The sequence below is a fragment of the Dromiciops gliroides genome, chromosome 4, assembly GCF_019393635.1.
Source record: "Dromiciops gliroides isolate mDroGli1 chromosome 4, mDroGli1.pri, whole genome shotgun sequence".
Taxonomy (NCBI): Eukaryota; Metazoa; Chordata; class Mammalia; order Microbiotheria; family Microbiotheriidae; genus Dromiciops; species Dromiciops gliroides.
The window spans coordinates 343,105,783-343,121,166 of NC_057864.1; the positions used below are offsets into that span (position 1 = coordinate 343,105,783).

The following is a 15,384-nucleotide window of genomic DNA, read 5'->3' on the forward strand; positions in this document are numbered from 1 at the left end:
TCAAAGGTGCTCAAAGGGTTAAAGGCAAATAATGCTGACTGTCCTCTAGGTCCTTAGAAAGTTGGGAAGTGCTTATCTATATATTTCAAGTGTTCTGCCAAATGACACTCTACTCTGATATTTTTGAAAATTAGTAATTTTAATTAATTTAATTCAATCAATTAATTAATTATTTTAGTAATTTAATTTAAATATGTATTAACAGATCTCCAAAATTAAGTCATACCTTTAAAAAGAAGTAAAGTTGGCTTTTATTTGTCTGAACATATGAAGGTCAGAGGTCCATTCTTTACGTTAGAGAGTAAAACAATAAACCATCTATGTGTAATAAGTTTGCTCGTAGTTTATAACCAATATTTTAAAGGCAAAGAGAAAATATGGCAGAATAATTTTCAAAAACCACTAAAATATTGTACCTTGTGGGTGTTATAGAGGCAATGATGAAATGGGACTGACCATCATCATACTGTTTATCTGCTGATTGAACTTTGATTCCCTTTACATTCAATATCACTGTCCCCTTTTCCATGGAAATGGAGAATATATCCAACTGAAAAGCAAGCACAGATGTCTAAGTAGGGAAAAGATTTATATTATGTAATTTTTTCAAAGTATTACTTACTGCAAGAGACTCATCACAAGAAAACTGAATATAAAGCTCAAAGATGTTTTATTTTTCTGCTGACTTCCATAAAAAAAATGATTCAGATTTCCATGAGGGAAAAACAATTTTGTTAATTGGAAGTTTTTGGTGAGAAAGGAGCTAAGGTGATGACCAGCTCCATGGCATGGTAAAAATTGTAGTAACCACTAAACAGTTCTCTTTTTCTTTGCAAAACTTGCCTAACTCTAGGTTCTCTCCCTATTGTCAACCCTCCATTTATATTTCCCTAGAGACCCCCTTAGTCACATAGGAGAAATTGTATAAATATTAACCTGTAAGTCAATGCATATTGCAGATAACACCATCAGGTACAATTTGGCACTGGAAGCTTCTAGGTGCTCTCCTCTCTGTTGCTGATCTTTGTTTCTGGTCTTAACATGTTCTAGCCTGTGATTTTTGTACCGTCATTCATCCCCTATTCCTCCTGATGCTGTGTCCTTCATCTCTCTTCAGTGATCTAATTGAAATTCTCTGTGTTACTGTCACCTTCCTTCCAGATTCACAATCTCTAGGTCTTTGATTTCACCTTAGTAAGACCAGCTAGCCTCAGCTCCTAATTCCACCTTTTGTTTAGGAGTTTGGTTTGGGCATTCTTGGTCTTGGGCCCAAACTCAGGCATAAAGGTCTAAGCTGTGTCTCTTGGCACATTTCCCTGGTGCCTAAGAAGTCCCCAGTCCTAACAGCCATACCTTCCAGAGCTTTGCTCCTCTTTTGTTTTTCATAGTATTCACAATAGTAATAATTTGGGGATGAAATATTTCACTCTTGGGAGCTGCTCTAGAACATATATGCTAACCCAAGGCTTTGAGGGCTCTAATTATGCAGAATGATCTTTCCCCTATATTTTACCAATTCTTTATGTACAAAATGTGAGAGGCAGGGTGGTTCAGTGGAAAGACCACTGGAATTAGGGTCAGAAGACTTTGGTTTCAGTACTGACAGACTCTAGTTTTGTGACCATGAGCAAGGCAATTAAATACTCTACGTCTCAGTTTTCTCATAGGGATAATAATCACACAATCTCTTCTGTTGTAAAGTGCCATATACATGCAAATCATGATTTTTCTTGTTACACACATTATGGAATACAATTTTCAGAGAAATGAAGTTACTTGCCCAGGTTCATAAAACTCAGTAAGTGTCTGAAGTAGGAATTGAAGTTGTGTCTTGCAAGTCCAGTGCCCCTTATTGTCTTAGAGAATCATTCTGGGGTCACACAGACAACATGTGTTACAAGGAGGACTTGCACCATGTCTTTCTGACTTCGAGGCTTATTTCTTTATCCAATAGTCCCTGTTGCCTCTGGAGTTCCCATATGAGGTATTTATAGGCAATGTAGTTCTATGCTAACAGCTTGTCATCACACAGATTTGAATATTCTCCAGGTTCAATCACATCTCCCAAGATATAATAAATACAAGTCGTAATTTTCTGATATGACTTGGTTAGTCTATAGCGGGAGTGCTGCCCGCTAAAATTAACAGGATAAAGTGGTTCTGCTGGAATAGACGTTTTCTTCTTAGCTTTCAAAATGCTGAATGTTTATTATTCTTTATGAACACTATGGAAAAAAAAACCAGAAGAAAGGAAACAGTGAAGCAAAGAGATAAGACTTATTTTGCTCTCTCCTTATTCCTCAGTCATATCAACCCCTACTGAAAGTCTTCAGTGGTGGCTGCTTTCTAGAACAAAGAAGAGTCAACCAATTGTGATATGAAAAGGCCTTATCTCAGTAGCAGAACTCACACTTAGTGCTTTTAGTCAAATTGTTCTTTTTCACAGATATAATGTATTTAAATTGAACTCACTGGGGATGCTGCATGTATAGGGGATGTGCCTGAGAACTGAATCAAGCCTATCTCCTCACTGCGAATTGTATGCACTGGAGCCTCAATTAATGAATCTTACTCAGTGGAGAAACCCCACTGATCAAGGGGCCTGAGCCACCTGCAGCTGTTGTACTATTCTGCTGCAGGAATAAAATATTCCCCTAAGCTGATCTCCTGTGTTCTATAGCAGGCTGGGGAACACATGTGCATTCTTTTCAATTTCTCATGAGCTAAAGCATCCATACACTTGCTCTTGTATTGTGAAATTGGTGTATTTAGTTTACATTTTGTATGTATTGTATATACTTTCTGAAATGAGGCGGCACATACATTTGTCTAAACACAAATGCCTTAGATTTAAAGTTAATCTGAATTTATGACTACCTTGAAGTTGTTGTTTTTGTTTTGGAATCAACACAACAATTAGGATGAGGAGTTTCGCCCAGTGTCCTATAAAAGCAAATACTCACCCCTGCAGCATAATAGAGAAGTAGTCCATTGGGCTGCAGTGTCCGGAAATTAAAACCTCCTTCAAAGGCATCGAAGAAAGATATTTTCTGGCTTGAAGCAATGAACCCCTGTCCATTGAAATATGCTCTGCGGGATATCTGCGTGCCAATTAAAGAATACACATAGGGCATGCTATGTAGTTTTAAAACAATTAGGAAATGCTAAAATCAATGCTACTTTTTAAGGTTTTAAAGTCTATATATGGTGAATTTTCATGTGAAAAATTCCCATTTTCCCTAGTCAGTTTACAATGACATTTAGACATATTCATAGCCTGTCAAAAAAGCCTTTGAGCAAAAATAGCTATATAAGCCGCTTAATTAAAATGCATCCCTGGGTCCTGGAAGAAATGTGACCTTGATGGGAAGACTGGTTTTGCTAAATAAAGATTACAGGCTACAGAAGGATATAATCTATCTTTCATTAAATATGCTATATAGTAAATGGCGTAAAGAGAAATGAAAAGGCCCTGCCAGCCATATGAATTTGGTGTACAACATTTCAAAACATTCTGAAAAGGCCAGTTTGCCACACTGAGCAGCTTAACAAATGGATGTGTTGTTTCTTTCTTTTCTTCCTCCCCCTCACATTTTCTTAGTTCTCTGTCGCCAATCATCAATTAATCAACAAGCATTTATTAATCACTATATGTTGGATAATGTGCTAAGCAATGGGGCTACAAAGCAAACATAAAACCAGTCCTTGACATCAAGAAGCTCATAAGAAGAGGAGATAACATTCCTTTAGACTTAGTCTTACATGAGACACTAGAGGAGGACATACTGTTTGGGTTATAGAGAATATAAACCCTCGAGGAACATTTTAAATGTCCAGATGAATTGAACTAGACTTTCTGCTGATTTTACAGACGTTTGGGGTTTTCCCCCTCCCCCAATTGTGTTGGAGGAGGCATAAATCAAAGGGAAGATATAAGAAAGGGAATATTTAACACAAGGACCTGAGGATGCAAAACAGATCCTTGAGGGCTAGGGGGAGTGTGCCTATTTCTTTGGCAGTACTTCAAACTGGATTTACTTCCTGCTATATACAAGGTAAACACTCAGGGTATGAATGGGACTGACATTGTTGATTGATGGTCAGGTCTAAGTCTTCCAGGACATGTGCCTATTGATCAGAAGACTTAACTGTGCATGCAAGATGGGACCACTCCTTTTGAGAAGCTTTATGTGACCACTCTACTGGGGTAGCTAATGTTGCAGAAATTTCCTCTTTCTTGGAAATAAAAGGACAATTCTAGTGTTAGCCTATCCAGTGGCTCGGATTCAGGTTACATATATTTTTCTTTCTTTTTTTCCTCCCCCCAATTAATGAGCATTCATTTTTTTTTCCTCCCTCTTCCCACTGAGGGAAAAAACCATAAAAAATATGGGTAGTCAGATTGCATACTGAAAATGACTAGAATATGAAAAGAAGAACTCCCAGGGTACATTTTTACTCTGGGAATTTTTAAACTAGAACTTTATAATCATGTCAAGGACTAAAAGTATTTTGAAGCTGTGGTTTGTTTCTAATCCTTCTTGTTGCCTGGCAGCATTTTAAACCAGAGCTGTGACAGGTTTTGAAGATAAGGGATTGTAAGACATCATATGTACCTGTTTCTGAGCTTTATCAGTTGTCTTCTGGAATATTTGCAGCTATGCAAATCTCACCAATTCGACTGGATTTTGTCATATTCAAAATAAAAGTCATGTCAAATCATAAATCTGTTCATTAAACAACTTAAATGTTGCCTATCTGCTACGTGTAAGGTGTTGTGCGAGATTTTGTGAGGGTGACTGTCCTTAAGATATTTGATAGCCTGACCAAATAAGTGCGTTTATAGGCATGCACATTTGCATAGTATGTCAGTCCTTCTTAGGAACTCAGTGTAGAGACAGAATTCAGCTGCTTCAGATAGATGCAGGCTGCTTCTTGTCTTATGCATGGAAGGAATCGGACTTACCAAATGGGTAGGATTAGATGCTATGCTTCCAAAAGTATAAGATAAGGAGGAAGAATAGGTTCCCCAAAGTAATTAAGTTAATCTCTCATGCTTTAGCTCCTTCTTTTAGAAAGGGAAATAGAACAGATGATTTCCAAGGTTTTTTCCCCTGGCTTCATGATTATATGTCTAGCTAGGAAAACCCACTATTATTAGCAGCAGGGAATCCAGAGTTTGTATACTGCTTCAGAGGAGGTAGACTGAGGACTTAGAAATGCACTTGTCCTATAAATCAGTGATGTTAGCTTCTTTCTGGCATACAGATTGATACTCACAAGTGAGTCTTCTGGGCAACCATAACCAACTCCCAAAGTTTCTGGCTGCTCCAATAAGTTGAAATCCTTCTTTTGGAACTGGAAACCCTTTATGCAGCCCCTGAAGTTGACATCTAATGGAAGGTGTACTTTTATGTTACTGCAAAAAAAAGAAAATCAATTTAAATTCAGTAATTCTAAATTTACCATCGCATAAGACATTCAGAACATAGATATGCCACTGAAAAGGACAGGTTTTTTTTTTTTCCAAAAAGATGACATAATTCTTATCTGTCTCTCAATAAAGTAAATGTGTTTATAAACCTGATTCCAAACTCTAGAAAGAATTTGAGGTCTCTTTAATCTTCAGACTATGTGGCATTTGATCATCTACACCAATCTCAAGTTTAAATAGAACCATAAATATAGAACTTAAAATATAATTTAGAATTTTAAATTAGTCTGAAGTTATGTAATATTGTTACTTTACAAACTCAATAGAACCATAGTTGAACTCATCACTTTTCTCCCATTCTTTCTGTTTCTTTCAGTGACATCATCATTCTCCCATTCACTTATGGTGGAAATTTTGGAATCATCCCAACCTGCCCTATCTATTTTATCTCCCCAAACTTCCCAAAAGATTAATGCAATGCAATTGTGTGAACTGACAACTCAAAAAGCAATATTAGGTTATCTTAAAAGAGGGATAGAGTCAAGAAAGTAATAAGTGATGGCTTTGCTATAATTTTCCCTGATAAGACCAGACCTGAAATATTCCAAAGGAGAGCCACTAGGGCAGTGAGAAGACTACTGCCTATGTTATATGAAGATTGGTTGAAGAAATTAGGGATGTTTTAGCCTAGAGAATGTCATTGGAAAGTTTGTGAACCACTGTGCTCTATGAGCAAGGCAGAATCACAGTAGTTCAAAAGAAATGTGAAATACACAAATTTAGAGACATCTCCACTCCAAATGTTCATATGGACCATTTGTGCTTGACTTGTGGTAGAGCCTTCTGATTGGTCTGATCAGCCACAGTTGGACATACATACCATATCTTGACCCTAACATGCCAATGTCATTTAAAAAATTAATCTGTCAAGATTTATTTCATCTTCAAATATTTATTTATAAACATAGAAATATGTTTTTTGGCCTCCTAAGATTATGCCTATGGAAAAGAGAGGCAGTGTGGCATAATGGACAGAGCTGGACTCAGAGCCAGGAAGGCCCAGGTTCAAGTTCCATCTCTGACACACACTGGCTGATAGGGGCAAATCACAACCTCTCGGTGATCCAGGCAATTCTCTGACTATGAATTGCAGTATACCAATGTCTTTTTGATCCTCTTCAGGAACAAACAAACCAGAAAGTAAGACTGGGGCCAGGTTGTGAAAGGCTTTAAAAGTTAAACAAAAGTGTTTATATTTAATCTTATGGACAATAGGGAGCCACTGCAATTTATTGAATAGGGGAGTTATACGGTTAGATTTTAACTTTAGGAAAATCACCTTGATACTTACAGGAAACTTAAGAATGCACGGAGACCAATATGGAGACTACTGTAATAGCCCAGGTGATAGGTGATCCACACTGCAGATGAATCATCTTGTGTTTTGCCCAGTATGTGACTAGATACTGATTTAACCACAAAACTAACCTGGATTGTAAGACTTCTGGAGGAGCTCCTCCAATGTATATATCTGTGAAAGGTATTTTCATTTTTTCATTATCCATGCTTTTCACATGCCTCCTGTCAACTACCAAAATCATCTTTTTATCATTGTGATAAATGATTGAAATCTGAAAGAAATGATAGCACAAGGTCAAGTCATGACCAATTTAAGGAATCAGTAGATCAGAAATGATGTAGTTTGTATAAGTATTTGTACAAAAGGCAGGGAAATCCTGATCAGTGCTCCCACTGCTAATATCTTCTCCTTTCAGATTACCTTCCACCTACTAGGTAGATATCTGGAATGAACCTAGTTATTCATGGGTTGCCTTCTCCATTTGAATGCAAGCTTCTTGAAGGCAGGGACTTGCTTTTGCCTTTCTTTGTATCCTAAGCACTTAACATAATACTTGGTCCTAGATGGTACAGCAAATACAGTGCCAGGCCTGGAGTCAGGAAGATTCATCTTCTTGAGTTCAAATCTGGCCTCCAACACTTACTGGCTGTGTGACCCTGGACAAGTCACTTAACCCTATTTGCCTCAGTTTCCTCATCTGTAAAATGAGCTGGAGAAGGAAATGGCGAACCACTCCAGGATCTTTGTCAAGAAAACCCCCAAATGAAAGTCATAAAGAGTCAGAGGTTACTGGAGACAGACGCTACTGAACAATAACATTGTACGCACTTAATAAATGCGTGTTGATTAATTGATGGTTGGAGCTATTCATCATGCCACTGTGAATGTATATGACCTGGTCCAGTTTGGAAGACTATGGTGGGTGTGTGTGTGTGTGGGTGTGGGTGTGGGTGTGTGTGTGTGTGTGTGTGTGTGTGTGTGTTGGGTACAAGGGTAGGAGTGGCAGCATGGTAAGAAAGAAGCTGATTCAGGTGGACGTAAGGCAGTTCTACCACAGCACATGCTGTCTCCTCCGTGCACCTTCCAAGCCTTAAACTTGTTCACTGGAAGTGAAGTCCATGAAGACTGCAGTTGGTGAGGTGGTGGGAAACTATTCTCCCCTCTGGGTCCTAGATGACAGCTGTACACTGTTTGCATCTTGGTTGCCTGGTAACCATCACTTCTGACTTAGTCATTGTTTCCTAAGCCAGCAGAGTTGCTAATGCTTTCCTCTTTTATTAAAAGCAGAACTTTGGAAATTAAAAGGAATGACATTCCCTAATTGCAAGCTTTTCCCAAAGCTGACTGACCTTGAAAACCCTCATAGGACACCTTTTGGGGGCTCCACTAAAATAAATAGTTCTAAGACAGCTTACAGCGAAGACATCTATTTTAATAACTACCCTCACCTGGTAGTTATTACAATGCACACATGTATGTACGTATATACATATGAAGTATTCTCTACTACTACTACCACTACTAGCTAGAATTTACATGTAAGTGGGGCAGTGAATAGAAAGCTTGGCCTGGAGTCAGGATGATATCTTCCTGAGTTCAAATCCAGCTTTAGACACATTAGCTATGTGCCCCTGGACAAGTCACTTAACCCAGTTTGCCTTAGTTTCCTCATCTGTAAAATGAGCTGGAGAAGGAAATGGTAAACCACTCTAGTATCTTTGCCAAGAAAACCCTAAATCAGGGTCACAGAGTCAGATATGACAAATGACTGCAAACCTGAAAACATTATATAAATGCTGTTGTTGTTCAAAGTACTTTACACATTTTTCATTTGATCCTCACAACAACCCTGTTGTAAAACTCCATTTTACAGAAAACACTGAGGCCAATAGAGATTAAGTGAGTTGCTGTAGGTCACACAGCTAGTCATTTCTGAAGCTAAAAGTGAACTCAAGTTTTCCTGATACTAAGTCCAGTGTTTTATCCACTATGTCACCTAGGTGTCTCAAATTTCAAAGTTCTGTATGAATGTAAACTTTAAAGTGCCATATAAATATTGGCTATCACCATCACCTCATCAACATTGTTATTTCTTTCAATTCTTAGATCAAAAATTTCAAGGGGAATTCTGTAAGTATGATTCATCAAAACTTCAATCAATCAATCAATGAATATGCATTTATTAAGTGCTTACTATGTGCCAGGCATCATGCTAGGTGCTGGGCATTCAAAGACAAAAAAAAAATAATCTCTACTCTCAAACAGCTTAAGCTTATTGATTGATTGATGTTTTCTTTTTCTTTTCTTTCTTTCTTTTTTTTTTTGTGGGCAGTGGGGGTTAAGTGGCTTGCCCAGGGTCACACAGCTAGTAAGTATCAAGTGTCTGACGCCGGATTTGAACTCAGGTACTCCTGAATCCAGGGCTGGTGCTCTATCCACTGCGCCACCTAGCTGCCCCTGATTGATGTTTTGATGAATTGCATTTAGAGCTGACACAAGCCTTTAATCAACAAAACATTTTTGAACATACCAATAATGCCATTTTTATGAAAGCTATCAATCCTCATTTAGAAACTAATGTACTAGCATTGGCTAAATGGTGAGTGATCTACTTTGTGCAATGGAGTAGTCCATCCCATTTCATTAGTTGGACAAACTGCTAATGGGAACAGATGTTTTAAGCAATGAATCAGAATGCAGAGCTATTTCCTCGATCGTTAGTACCTCATGGTATTTTGCATCATTAATTGGTGCTTTCTTCTGGGAGTCTTCTAGATGCACAGGGCCATTGCTGAACCCAAAGTCATAAAATACATTCAGGTAGCCATTCCTCATCTCCAGGCTGAAAAATGTACTCTGTGGACATAAAACAACATCGATAAATGAAATGATAGACTTGTGTGGGGACATAGTTATGACTGAATTTGATAAATCATGGAAAGTCCTTGTATATCTTGTAAAACTATTTCTATCAAACCATCTGTGAAGCAATAGCTATTTCCTAATTTAATATCATATTTCTTCAAAAGCCAATATATTGTACTAGTCACTCAAAACCACTATCTGCCCTTGTTTTCATCACTCCATTTAATGAATCCATGGGAAGAGTTTTGAGTTTTGAATGCCTTAGGCTGACCATTTTCATTTCCTGAAAAGTGGGTAAATTGAAGTTTATCGACTTAACTGTTTTTTTTTTTTAGGTAATGATTCAGAATTATCATAGAATAACAGAATGCCAGAGTTACTGACCATGTAGTAGTCCAATCCAAATTTACAAAGGACTCTCAATATAAAATACCCAACAAATAGTCACCCACCATCTCCCAGAAGACCTTTAATTAGGAGAGAGCTATTTTTGTATAGCTCTAATGATTAGATTCTCCCCCCCTCCCAGATGTCAAACCTAAATTAACCTTTTTCCAAATTTCTGACCTCTGGGGCAAACAACACAACTAAATTCTATTTCTTCATGACAACCCTTCAAGTACTTAATTGTTGTTACTTGTCCTTCATTCTCAAAGAGGACCATGACATTGGTGTGATGCCCTGATTTGTAGTAAATTGGATTTAAGTGAGGCAGGGCTGTGCAAAGTCACCTCTGATTCTCTCCTCCAGAACCATCTGGATCCTGTGACAAGATATACATAAGGACAACTGGTGAAGGCTCAGGATAACCTTGGCCTTTTGTGCTAAGGCCTTTCACAGGTCTCAGTTTGCCTGAGGCAATGCCCACTCAGTGATTAAGTCTAGTTAAGAAATGAGGCAAAGAAAAAGGCTCTTTTACCTAGTCAAAAAGAAAGTAAATAAATAATTGGTGAATGTTGGGGAGACCTTTAGGGTTTCTGGCTAAAATAGAAGCAATTGCTCTTTAGGCCTACTCTGAGCCATCAAGATGATCGAATGAGGCCAGCTAACATATCTCAACCATAGTGATTTCTTATATAGATTAAACTTTCCATTTCCTTTAACCAGCCTTCACATGAAGTGATCTCAGGACCCTTTGCCAACCTGGTTACATTTTTTTCTGGACATTCCATAGCTTACTTTTTTTTTAGTGAGGCAATTGGGGTTAAGTGACTTGCCCAAGGTCACACAGCTAGTAAGTATTAAGTGTCTGAGGCTGGATTTGAACTCAGGTACTCCTGACTCCAGGGCTGGTGCTCTATCCATTGCGCCACCTAGCTGCCCCAAAGCTGCTTCTTTTTTGTTTTGTTTTGTTTTTTGCAGGGCAATGGGGGTTAAGTGACTTGCCCAGGGTCACACAGCTAGTAAGTGTCAAGTGTCTGAGGCCGGATTTGAACTCAGGTACTCCTGAATCCACATTCCATAGCTTATTAATGTTTACACTAAAACATCATGCCCAGATTGGAACACAATACAAAGACCATATTGAAGCATGGCAGCGAATAAAGCTTCTCTTACTTGTTCTTGGAAGGTATGCCTCTCAAAATAAATGGAGTTCACATTAGCTTTTTTGTCCACCACATCATATTGTTGCCTCATTTTGAGTTTTTGGTCCACTAAAGCTCACCACTGTCTAACCATGTCTCCTCCATCTTCTATTTCCAAAGGTGTTTTTTTTTAACTTAAATTATGATGTTAGACAGTGTGTCTTAATAAAATGGAAACTATTAAAATCAAAGAACATTAAACCCAAGAAATGCAAGGCTAGTCACTGATAGGAGAAAAGAAAAAAATGGAAAGAGATGACGGAGAATTAAGAATAAAATGACTCCTAAATTCTATTTGTAATCTCCCAGTATGTTATACGCTGGTTTAAAATTAAAAGAGCACTTAAACTTTAATATTACATTGAGGCACTGCATTTATAATAATAACCACAATATTATTGTGAATTTTGACCACTTGTGTTCTAGAAACAAAGCGACTTTGTGTCAGTCAAGTGATTTACTCCTTTACTATTCAAATATACTGGAGGTGTTTTATATTTAGAGCAAAGTTCAGAAATATCAAGATTCAAGTAAATATGCAAAGCCATGGAATTGTGACATAGTTCCTATTGCCAGAAAAACATCAAATTACAATGGCTACCATAGGCTTTTTTAGGAACACTGGAAGGTATTTTATTTATATATATATATATATATATTTATTTATTTATTTTTTTTTTGCAGGCAGTGGAGGTTAAGTGACTTGCCCAGGGTTACACAGCTAGTAAGTGTCAAGTGTCTGAGGCTGAATTTGAACTCAGATACTCCTGAATCCAGGGCCGGTGCTTTAACCACTGCGCTATCTAGCTGCCCCCTGGAAGGTATTTTAATCACCTTGCTCAAATTTTGCCAGAGCCTGGCATGCAGGAGGTACTTAATAAATGCTTATTAATGGATTAACAGTGTTGATTTTATTTGAAGTTCTATTCTCATGTTTTGTTACTTATTTTTCATTTTTCTCCTCATTCTACTGTTTTAACTTCATATTAGCATTTAAAGGATATCATCAAATGACAGCAAACAAGAACCAACTTATTTGGTATTATTTCTAACTTAAAAAATAATCCAACTTTTTCTCTGAAATGTTATTTGATGGCAAAGTACATTTCCCCAAAGAGAATTATCTAGACTTGTATTCATGTGGATTAAAGAGAACATAAAAATTGAGATGGCATGACTAAAATGCAGAATTGTTACTCACCCCATTCACCATGAGAAGCACCAATCCATTGGCTATTGGTGTTCTAACTTCGATATCAAAACGTGTCACTTGTCCGAATTTTCCTCTCCTTGTGATATCCCTCACCACAGCATAACTTGAACCATCAAAGAAATAACTGGCAGCCCGACTTTGAGTGAAGGCTAGTTTGTCCCTGAAATAGCAACATAAACAAGCAAGGAGAATAAGATTACATACATCTTTTATTCTACTCAAAGGGGATGCTGAGTACTCAATCTGGTATGTTTTCTTAATGATCTTCACAATACCCTGATGAGGTACTACTATTTTCATTAGAGTGGAAAGGAAGAAAACTTAGTTAAATGTTTTGTCCAGAGTATTTTGTTCAGGCCCATACACTAAGAGAATAGTAAAACTACTTGTAAAATATTGGTTTCCTAAGTTTCACTCTAGGGCTGTTTCCTTCTTAGGTCCTGTGACATATAAAAAGTTCAATAGACATAATTTCTAGGTAATTAATCATTTTATTAATTATGCCCAGGGAAAAATTTATAAAAAGGATGGTCATTTGTCCATCTCTCAAACCAAAGATGGATTATGGCAATCTATTGATACTTGTATGTCCTTGGAAGAGTGGGTATTTCCAACAGATGGCAATCACCTCTGATTGGTTAACAATTACTGACAAGAATGAGTATTATAATGAGAGGAGGAGACATGACTTTGATTATGTCACTCTTAACTCCCATACCACTCCCAGCTTTAGGCAATCTAGAGAAAGGATAAATCCCACCTCCCTCCCAAGCCTGAGTAGAACACAGAATTCACCCAGATTAAATTCTTTATACTATTTAATAAGAACTAATCTTCAGTAGTTTGGTATGGTCTAAACAAAATTGAGGAGAATTTTAAAATCCAAACTCATTATCAACCCTATTCTTCAGGAGCTGATTTGACCAAGTAGAGAATGAGGAAATAGGAAGGGAAAAAACCAAACCAAACCAAACAAACCCTTAGTCCTAATTCAATAATTGGTTATTAATATGAGAGAATTAATAATTTTTCTCAATTCATAATGTAGGATCAAATCTTTAGAGCTGGAAGTTATCTTAGAGTATTTCTAGTCCGGTGCTCTCATCTTGCTGTGTGTACACAGGAAGAAAAACTCAAGGAGAGAGACATGATCTCCTACTATGCTAGTTCAAAACTAGCTTTCAAGAAGGAGATTGGATATACCAAGTATGTTTGTACCTGACCTCTCTTATGTTATTCTGTGGTTATGTAGGGCTTCATATACCTTTTAACATGTCTTACCTTGCACTGGGTATTGATTTTGAAGGGTCCATGTTGTAGATGTGCTTAAAATTGTATAAGCTGATCACCTCATTATTCAAACTGGCCAACTCCAGATAGCCAATGAAACCGGGCAGGTTCAAACTAGCAGGGAGCTGCATTGCAGAGAGAAAGGATATGAAAACAAGACAAAACAAATAAGGACTCCAATGCTGGGGGATTGTGGATTTAATGATGGGGTCCCAGGAGACTCTACTACTAATAAAGACACCAGAACATAGATGGTTGAGTAAGAGTACTTAATATTTACATTTATGTGAATATCTATGTTGTGGGAGTGTTCCAAAATACTTAGTCAAAAGTGAAAAATTCCATGAACCCTGTACATACCTAAATATCACAAAACTACAACCAGTTTCCCAGATCTTGGAGAGCAGGGATGGTTTTATTTCATTTCTTTTTTTTTTTTTTTGTCTTGTATCCTCAGCACCAAGCACAGTCCTTAGCACATATTGTGTTGAATAATTGTTTGCTGATTGATTCTTAGATATTTCCTCCAACTCCTGCCTGGGAAGTGTGGGCAGTGAGTTAAAAATTTTATGATTATCTTCTGGATGGAAATGGACCTAATTATTTAACACCTAGGGAGTTGGAAGGCAATTACCAGCTGAACTATCAAGGGCAGATGAAGAAGGGATGGTTGCTCTATGGGTGGTGCTGTTGAAAAGCTATTTATTCTTTAAAAAAGGGAACTACCCCCTAGTCTAGTGTCATAGATGTTCATAGAAGAAAAACTGGCAAGTTGTGAAGGAAGACTTACAAGGTTGCAATAAAGCAGTTATTTCATTTTGATCAAATAAACATTTATTTAAAGTCATTGTGTTAGATCCTAGGAATATAAAGAAGAGAAAGACCTTTACTAGAACTGCTTACAGTCTAATGGCGTGTTGTTAAGTGAAAGAAACAACATGTACATGAATATGTATGATACAGGAGAATATGTGATAAAGGAAAATAAGAGATCTGTACAAAGTGCTGTGGGAGCATGTGAGGAGGAAGAGATCACTTTCATTTGTGTGATATAGGACGACTTCACAGAAGAGGTGGCACCTGAATGGAATTTGTATTCAAGTGGCACAGTGGATAGAGTTCTGGGCCTGGGATCAAGAAGACTTGAGTTCAAATCTGGACTTAGGCACTTACTAGAAGTGTGACCCTGGGCAAGATACTTAACCCTTTTTGCCTCAGTTTCCTCATCTGTAAAATGAGCTGGAGAAGGGAATGGCCAACCATGTCAGTATCTTTGCCAAGAAAACTCCAAATGGGGTCATGAAGAGTCAAACACTACTAAAAACAACTGAATAACAACAAAAACAACAACAACAAAAGTTCCTGTCCTTATAGAACTTAAGGTCTGGTTGAGGGATAGTTCCAACAATTGGCAATCACCTCTGATTGGTTAACAATTACTGACAAGAATGAGTATTATAATGAGAGGAGGAGACATGACTTTAGTTATGTCACTCTTAACTCCTATACCACTCCCAGCTTTAGGCAATCTTTGATCCATGGATCAAACTCAAATAGAAAGGAGGGTCACTAATCCATACATAAAGAGCCCTACCAGTCACATATTGATTTAGTTTTAAAATATATTATCTATGTT

At 37.5% G+C, this 15,384-nt stretch overlaps 1 protein-coding gene across 1 annotated transcript in view; it reads right to left on the reverse strand.

The window, feature by feature from the left end:
• Positions 1-15,384, reverse strand: part of LAMA4 (laminin subunit alpha 4) — a 199,818-nt gene that overhangs the window by 23,614 nt on the left and 160,820 nt on the right. Inside the window, exons 22-28 of the mRNA XM_044003053.1 lie at positions 13,740-13,873; positions 12,447-12,618; positions 9,519-9,650; positions 6,923-7,065; positions 5,281-5,419; positions 2,964-3,101; positions 417-550 (exon numbers count right to left, since the gene is read on the reverse strand). Coding sequence (XP_043858988.1) covers positions 417-550; positions 2,964-3,101; positions 5,281-5,419; positions 6,923-7,065; positions 9,519-9,650; positions 12,447-12,618; positions 13,740-13,873 — 992 coding nt within the window. The remainder of the gene's footprint in view (positions 1-416; positions 551-2,963; positions 3,102-5,280; positions 5,420-6,922; positions 7,066-9,518; positions 9,651-12,446; positions 12,619-13,739; positions 13,874-15,384) is intronic.